General features: G+C 40.0%; 1 protein-coding gene across 1 annotated transcript; it reads left to right on the forward strand.

The window, feature by feature from the left end:
* Positions 1-2,754: 2,754 nt before the first annotated feature.
* LOC111859027 (aldo-keto reductase family 1 member B1-like) lies at positions 2,755-7,909 on the forward strand. The gene is made up of 10 exons (XM_023841324.2): positions 2,755-2,932; positions 3,074-3,241; positions 3,469-3,585; positions 3,835-3,912; positions 4,418-4,540; positions 5,530-5,636; positions 5,712-5,793; positions 5,877-5,960; positions 7,198-7,280; positions 7,374-7,909. Exons 1-10 carry the CDS (start codon positions 2,867-2,869, stop codon positions 7,414-7,416), a joined length of 951 nt encoding a protein of 316 aa, XP_023697092.1. The 5' UTR covers positions 2,755-2,866; the 3' UTR covers positions 7,417-7,909.
* Positions 7,910-8,943: the final 1,034 nt, after the last annotated feature.

An 8,943-nucleotide genomic window follows, 5' to 3' on the forward strand; every position in this document is an offset into this window, starting at 1 on the left:
CATCGACCAACATCATTGTTTAAACTCCATAACAAAATGCATTCTGGTAAATGAAGTTCCTTTTTATTATACTGTGCCGCGTCCATCCATCTTCCAACCACTTGTCCTATACAGGGTCGCAGGGAGACTGCAGCACTCAGGACGGGTTGCCTGTCGTTTGAATCATGGACTTACCAACAAAATATCAATTGAGTGTTCCTTAGATTTGTGTTCCTAAGTTTTGAAAGATGTTCCTTAAAACGTTCTCATGTGTTTTGTTGAAACAACACAAGTGATTTATTTACTAAATTAGTTACCAAATTATTTCACACCATTAGTGATTAAGCGTTAATGTTATATTTTATCAGAGAGGTGAGACAGTGGTTAGCATAGAGATTTACAGCTCTAGCTGTTTCAGCAGAGCCACCAACATTCTCAGAGACTCATCTCACCCTGGACATCACCTGTTTCAACTCTTGCCCTCTGGTGGGCGCTACAGGGCAATCAAATCAAGAACAGACACAAAAACAGTTTTTATCCTAGAGCCATTATCTTATTCAACTCGGCCCTACCTTGAACACTCTGTCCGTCATGTTGACATGCTTATGACCTCACCTACTAGCATGTGCAATATTTTCTTAATTACACTGATGAAATCAGCAATATTTGAATATTTATTGTGAAACTGAATCACAAGGAGAAGAATTATGCATAACATAACACTTCATACTTTTTGGCATTTTTTTCCTATGCATTGTTACATTGTTTGCATTTTTATTATTTGCATTCTTTTTATGGTAAAAGACATTTGCCAAAAGACTCTGACTGATCTTAGACTGGGCTACTTGGATCTGTATCTTGTACATTTTCCCATGTGTGCTTTAAGGTAGCGTCCTGAGAACATTGTAGTGGTGGATATGTACTATAACTGCTCCCACCTACAGATGTGTGAAGGTTTCCTCACATTTACATCTCCAGTGTGGTGCTTAATATTCTTTCATCTTTCAATGTAGAGTTTGAGGTGTTGCAGAAATAAATTTGCCAATTGTGGAACATTCAGGTTCAGTAACTCTGGCCATACATTCTTATACACCTTTATTTCACTTAAACCACAAGCACAATTTACAAAACAGTTGATGGTTTATATTAGTTTCCTATTTTCGTATTACATGTTTATCACTCAGCTTACATTTTATGTAGAATGTCTAAGAGTTACTTCAACATTTCATCTTGAGTACCTTGCTCCATGCTACTACATCACTGCCTCTCTTTGTACTTAAACTAGTACCTTACCAGCTGCCCTTTGCATCTGCAAACCTTCACGTTCTTGGAATTTTACAGGATAAGCTTGGATAGGTCCCATTGGGATAACTAAACAATACATATCACAACGGCGTGACAGAGCAACTAGATGGTAGTCAGTAATCTATTGGAACATAATATGTGGTGTAAGATCATTCCAGACCACTGATACTGTCCAATATGCTAGTATATATATATATATATATATATATATATATATATATATATATATATATATATATATATATATATATATTGTTTTGGTAGCAATTTGTGTCACTTGGAGTTCATAGGTGTAATTCATTCATGAAATAAACAGTTGTCTTAATGCTGTATGATCCTTCTCTTAAACTGCAGAACACAGAATACATACAATGTATAGCTGATAAACATAATTAGTAGGCCCTCTGCCATTATTCAGGAATTTAAGTTTTTTTTAGATTTTGCAGCCTGGAGGAGGGATCCTGGGGAATTTTTGCAGGTTGTGGGGGTAGAAACAAGTTTGGGTTGGGTTCAAATCCATTATTTCACAACATGGGTATGTACCTGGACAGTGAAGTAACAGGTACATGATAGTGGTTCTTTGTGACCCGTGCTGAATGTCCCAGAATGAAACAGAATGCTATGATTAGATTACCATTCATTGACTCAATACAATAATAAGTTTCTCACAATATAATAAGCAAATTAAACAACAGCTATTGGTCCAGTAGGTACTCATGATATATCTATCAGTTCTGCTTACAGCAGCTTTAGGAGAAGTTTCTCACAGTCAGGCAGACAATTTTAAACCTGACACTTGACATTTACTGTTATATAGCGTATAAAAGCTGGGTGGTATGGGTGCCTCAGTGGGAAACACTTTTGTCTCCGACCTTGAAGTTTGGGGAGCCTCGCCACTACTCTGTATGAATAGTTTGCATCCTTCTACAATCCAAAGTCAAGCAATTACCCCATTTGGGGTCTGCAAATTGCCCAAAAGGAGTGTGTATGTGGACTAGCTTCCCACCCTGGGTGTAACTCTGCCTTGTACCCTCTGCTGCCCTCAATAGTTCTTAGCTATCTTAGCATAACTGGTTAGAAGAAGGACCTATATAAAAGCTTTGATTTTGGACAAGGTTCTTAAAAACTACAGATGTGCAACTGTTTCAGAATACGTCTTGATTTGATTATTTGTATTGCTGTCTATGTGTCTTTCATGTCACTAAAGATTTGTACACAAGTAAATAAATGTTACTTAAAATAATCTCAATGACTTGCTCAATGGAGACGCAGATAAAATACTTAAAAGCATGCCTATGTACTGCCACCCCGTGGACATTCTTACTAAAGGTTGAATTGTATGTGATCTGTACCTATAACAACAAAACAAAAGCCTGTCCTGAAGAATAGAAAAATCAAATGAAAACATACAGTATACAGTTTTTAAATATGGGCTTTTATTTTGAAAAGCTAATACCGGAAACTCGCAATGGTTGCCGGCAGCAGTTGTTGAAGTTTGGTATCGGTTCATGCGATATCGTCAGCTTTGGTTATGTAACAGTTTCGGAACCGATATTATACATTTATTATATTAACTTTGATTATGGCAGCTTTTGTTAAGTTGAACACAGGAGCAATAATGCCTATTGTCGGTCTTGGGACGTGGAAGGTTTGTTTTTTTACACCTTAAAAAGCATGAATGTATATTTATGTATTCACTAAACGTTCTATAGTATTATAAATATGCCTTTTTAATTTTGATAATTGCTGCAGCATTGGTATTCTTTTAGACTTCTTTTCCGCCTGTCAGTCTCCCCCGGGTAAGGTAGCCGAAGCAGTGAAAGCTGCCATCACTGCAGGGTACCGGCACATTGACGGCGCCTTCATCTACCAGAATGAGAAGGAGGTGGGAGAGGGAATTCATGCCATGGTCAAAGAAAGTGTGCTGAAGCGGGAGGACCTCTTCGTGGTCAGCAAGGTGTCCATACGCTGCTTTCCCTCGTTCCCCTGCTCCTTTAAATAACTCTGACTGAGTAACCTATCTGTGTCATTTGTTTCGCAAGGAAAACGTGCGCATACCATGTGTTGATGTAGCAAAGAATCCATGCATGGCCCGTAGTCACTGATTTTAACACGCATCACTGTAAATTCCCGTAAAGGAATTTAACTATCTGAAAGCAGTTGTTAATTGTTTCTCTTCCATAGTTGTGGTGCACCTTCCATGAAAAATCTTTGGTGAAACCAGCTTGTCAGAAGACTCTGAATGACTTGAATCTGGATTACTTGGATTTGTACTTGATCCATGCACCGTTTGGTTTCAAGGTGAGGCAAATGCTTCAAAATTATCCTGAAATGGCCGTAAAATTACACGTCAAGAAGAAGTCAAGATCGCAGGATTTAATGTGTTGGTGAGATGGTGTTGGTCAAAAAAAGCTTTAACGTTTTCTTTGTTAAAGCAATTTTATATGTCACTGGAAGTAACATACTTAAAAAGGGTTTATTATTATTATTATTATTATTATTATTATTATTATTATTATTAGTTTGTATATGATTGTGTTGTTGATTCAGGCTGGAGAGGAGCTGTTCCCAAAGGACTCTGAGGGGTTTGTGATTCCTAGTGATACCTGCTTCCTGGACACCTGGGAGGTGAGACCCTGCAAATTATTCAAGAGAAGGTGGAGTATAATAGTATAGCATAGTATTGTATAATACATAATATAGTATAATAACAGTACGGAGTATAATAATTACTGGGATGCTTTCATTTAAAGTATTTGGTAGCTGATGATGGTAGTTGTTCTTTTCAGGCCATGGAGGAGCTGGTCATTCCTAAACTTATCTTTCATTCATGGGCAGTGGTGGCCTAATGGTTAGGGAAGTGCACTTGTAACTGAAAGATTGCTGGTTCAAATTCCTGACCAGCAACATAACTTGAGCAAGGTACCGCCCCCAAGCACTGCTCCCCAGGCGCTGAATTAGCTGCCCTCTGCTATGTCATGATGTTGCATATTGGTTAAATGCAGAGGACATATTTCATTGTTGTACACTGTGTGATGTGGTGTGTCAACAATGATCACCAAATTCATGATTAATCAAGTGCAACCTTGAAATAATATTTTAAAATGCGGACATTGACATTGTAATTACACAGGCCATGGAGGAACTGGTGGATGCAGGGATGGTCAAGGCTATCGGGATCTCCAACTTCAACCGAGAGCAGATCGAGGCCATACTGAATAAGCCAGGCCTTAAGTACAGGCCTGCCACCAATCAGGTATACTGCTGTAAAGACTGCTGCCCCCAGGAAAAAGGATACAGTGTTACAAAGTGAGGCCTGCCTCCATAAGCAGCTGAACCATGTAGCTGTGTGTTACAAAAGTGAGGCCTGCCTCCATAAGCAGCTGAATCATGTAGCTGTGTGTTACAAAGTGAGGCCTGCCTCCATAAGCAGCTGAATCATGTAGCTGTGTGTTACAAAGTGAGGCCTGCCTCCATAAGCAGCTGAACCATGTAGCTGTGTGTTACAAAAGTAAGGCCTGCCTCCATAAGCAGCTGAACCATGTAGCTGTGTGTTACAAAGTGAGGCCTGCCTCCATAAGCAGCTGAACCATGTAGCTGTGTGTTACAAAAGTGAGGCCTGCCTCCATAAGCAGCTGAACCATGTAGCTGTGTGTTACAAAGTGAGGCCTGCCTCCATAAGCAGCTGAACCGTGTAGCTGTGTGTTACAAAGTGAGGCCTGCCTCCATAAGCAGCTGAACCATGTAGCTGTGTGTTACAAAAGTAAGGCCTGCCTCCATAAGCAGCTGAACCATGTAGCTGTGTGTTACAAAGTGAGGCCTGCCTCCATAAGCAGCTGAACCATGTAGCTGTGTGTTACAAAAGTGAGGCCTGCCTCCATAAGCAGCTGAACCATGTAGCTGTGTGTTACAAAGTGAGGCCTGCCTCCATAAGCAGCTGAACCGTGTAGCTGTGTGTTACAAAGTGAGGCCTGCCTCCATAAGCAGCTGAACCATGTAGCTGTGTGTTACATCTTTGATTGAAGATCTCACTGTATTGCTGTGTCTTCGGTGTTACGGTTATGTAGAACCAGATGTGGTGTCAGATGCAAAAGAAACATTGGATTTTGCTGTATGCTCCTTTCACATCTCTCAGAGAGGATTACATCAAAGAGACTGTCTGCTCATTTTTAGGTGGTTGTGTGTGTATTTGCTGGGTCTTGTAGAGGAGGAATGATTTGACCTCACAGTGTGTTCTGACTCCAGATTGAGTGCCACCCCTACCTGACCCAGGAGAAGCTGATCAGCTACTGTCACTCCAAGGGCATCTCTGTGACGGCCTACAGCCCGCTGGGATCCCCCGACAGACCGTGGTGAGGACGGAGACTCTCATGGTGCATGGAGGGAAATGGGGAGAGATCTTTCCCTGCATGCTCTTTATGTTTTAGGGCCAAAGCAGAGGACCCCTCTCTGCTGGATGACTCCAGCATAAAGGCCATAGCTGAGAAGCACAAGAAGACTGCAGCACAGGTCAGGGGATCAAGCTGTCAATGCGAGAGATGTTCATATGACTTTGGGTGTCATGTGACTGTCCCCACTGGCTGTCCCATTAGGTCCTGATCCGCTTCCAGATCCAGAGAAACCTGATTGTCATTCCCAAGTCCATCACGCCTCAGCGCATCCAGGAAAACATCCAGGTAAACTCAGCTGAGAGATTGTGGAGAGAAAGGCACACATTGTTCGCAACTCCAGAAGAGAGGTAAAAACAATCACATAAAATAAACAGTGGATATGAGTCAAAATTTATAGAACAGATTTTTTTACCCTGTTGACTAATATCTTAAATAACATCGAAGAAATTTGCATCTTTGATGAAAAATGTCTTGTTGCACAGAAAGTCTTTTGTTGTCTATGACCATTTCCTGTTTCCCTGGGGAACATTTATCACGTCACACACATGCAAAATCCCTGGCTGTGTCCGAATTCAGGGGCTGCATGCTTCGAAGGACACAGTCTGTGAAGGTAGCCTTTGTAGGCTGTGTTCTTTGAAGGTTGAACAGAAAGCGTTGCCAAATGGGACGGTCTGGCCTATGGATGATTTCCTATTTGCATCACCAGCTGTTCCCACACTTACTCTTGAGTCACAAAATACCGTTTCCATCACCTAAGTGGGACACACCGACTTTACCCCTGCGCAAAGAATCTTTGGCTGCGAAGGATCCATCAGGTGCATCCTTTGCACCTCGGCAAAAGAAGGATGCATTTTTCGATCGCATTTGAAGGAGCCTTCGAAATGGAATAGCGGTGTCGCACTGCTGTGACGCATCTGATCTTCAAATGCAGCCTTTGAAGGATGCAGCCACTAAAATCGGACACAGCACATTTGGCATTCTTTGGATCTACATAGGCAGATCCAAAGAGCATTAATCTCAAATGAGATTAAAGATTGCTAACCTGTACGAGTTAGATATAAAGAGCTAAAAAGTACAATTGAGCGCAGTCAGTGAAATTATTAAAAAAATTTAATAAGCATGGAACAGTTGAAAATTTTCCAGAAAGAGGACATATCACATACTGCCCCACTGTTATCCTTTCCAGGAGAGTCTTCACTAAATATTAAGCATGAGGCTGCCAATACTGTCCAAAACCCATTTCATGGTATTTGTAATTCATCTTATAATTAATGTTTAACTCATCTTCACGGGGGTTGCCAATAATTTTAGAGTTGACTATATCATTGTTATAAGATTTCCCATCAGATCGCGTTAACACACTATTGAAGATACAATGCAGACATGACAGGTGATCTTTTATTTAGGACCAAAGGTTAATATGTGTTGCATGAAGAGTGGTTTTTGCCTCTCATGAGCAGAGATGGTGGAGTTACAGGAGTTCGTCATGCTGAAACTGTAAACCTGCACTGTCTCTGCTCAGGTTTTTGACTTTGAGCTCACTGAGGAAGAGATGAAGACCATTATGGGGTTCAACAGGAACTGGAGAGCCTGTCAGATGCTCTGGTGAGCCTTGATATGTACGCCGGTTAGGTTTCTGCGCACATCATTTTCTGCTACCCTAAACATTGCTTTCCCCGGTCTTCTTTTCATTTTCAGGGGGTCGAAACACAAGGACTTTCCTTTCCACAGTGAATTCTAACGGGGACATGCATAAAGAAATTACTAAGTATTTCGTCTCCGCAGTACTCAGCATCTGTGCTCCTGAGACTGAGTCACCCAATATGACAAGGGTGTGAGAGGAACCGATGATGTTCTGCAAGCGGGAAGAAGAAAAATGATTTACTCGTTATTATTAACTCGTATTAATAATGTAAACTTAGTTGCATAATATAACACTGAACAAGGTAACAGAGTAACATCATAAACTATAGACAGAGATTCTGGGATTAACATACTAACATGTTGTCAGTGATTAATACCACATGGTAACACTTCTGGAAAAAATCTTTATATCGTTCCTAGTCAGCACTTTTCTGAGTTAATTACTTTTGTCTTGCTGAGATACAGAGGGAGCCGTATCTGTCCAGAGAAATTTTGTAAAGTCAGATCACAGTGATTCAGCATTATTCGTGAACTAGTGGCCTCGAACTAGCGGCCTGAAGTGCGTTAAATAAAATCTTTAATAGTTACCATACAGGAATCTGATCCTTCTTTTTAATGGTAATGTACTGTTTTAAAAAAGAGTAAAAGCACCCAGTTTTTACAGAAATAGAAGGTGTAGTTTGGTGACACATTACATAGCAGGTTGATGGCAGAAAATATCAGCAAACTATTAAAATTTATTTTGAAATGGTTTTCAGCATCTAATCACACAATACGGTAATCAGTAAAAATGCCTACAGACCTAAAATAGGATATTATTCGGCAAAATTAACTCATCTTAAATCCTCCTGTTACTACTATTGAGTTACCTTTGCTTCTATTATGGAAACCTATGAGAAGTTTTTTAATTTTTCATTTAGCGACATAAGATGTAACATTTCACCCCCAGACACGTATCTCTCATCGTCCAATCAGCTACCTCCAGCAATTTCAGCCAGTGTCGCCTGCCCAGCTCAATGAGGTGGTCTCACAAATGAATGTCACTTACTGTCCCTTACACATTATACCATCATGTCTTTTTAAGGATATTTTGGATAATTAGCTCATTAACTAGTGGAGTTGTCCCTTCCAGCTTTTAAACGTGCATGTAAGCCATTTGTTATAAATGTGAATCATCTTAGAGAAAATATAAGGAAATGATAGGGACAGTTACTGCATCACTACCAAAATAATAGATTTAATTTTTACTGATTTCTGAATTTTTCCAAATCTCATTTGACCTTGAGGATATAGCTGCAGATATGCTGTTTGGCTGTAATATTTTTATATATTGATATCCAGGTAAAGACTTTGTATGGTACCTTAAGGTTACCTGGTGGGTTGCATGTAAATGTTTGTTCTGTGTCTTATTTTTTTGGGCTCCCTGAAATTAGAGATATTGAGATGTATCTTTTATTTAAAGTTAATTAACTGAAATTGATGCCACAGGTAAGATATGAAGTATTTCGGTTTAATAAACAAAATGACAAATAAATGTAATCTAATGTACTGTAAAGTGACACGTATGGTCTGGGAGATGGAGAGATGGGCAGCTTTCCACCAGTAGAGAAAATACATTACAAAC

This window comes from Paramormyrops kingsleyae, chromosome 3, assembly GCF_048594095.1.
Source record: "Paramormyrops kingsleyae isolate MSU_618 chromosome 3, PKINGS_0.4, whole genome shotgun sequence".
Taxonomy (NCBI): domain Eukaryota; kingdom Metazoa; phylum Chordata; class Actinopteri; order Osteoglossiformes; family Mormyridae; genus Paramormyrops; species Paramormyrops kingsleyae.

What these genes read in the sequence shown, in the direction of transcription:
- LOC111859027 (XM_023841324.2), top strand. Translation starts at nt 2,867, where the DNA reads ATGGCAGCTTTTGTTAAGTTGAACACAGGAGCAATAATGCCTATTGTC. An exon ending in TCGGTCTTGGGACGTGGAAG is followed by an intron (nt 2,933 to 3,073) that starts GTTTGTTTTTTT and finishes TCCGCCTGTCAG; the next exon opens with TCTCCCCCGGGTAAGGTAGC. An exon ending in ACAAGAAGACTGCAGCACAG is followed by an intron (nt 5,794 to 5,876) that starts GTCAGGGGATCA and finishes CTGTCCCATTAG; the next exon opens with GTCCTGATCCGCTTCCAGAT.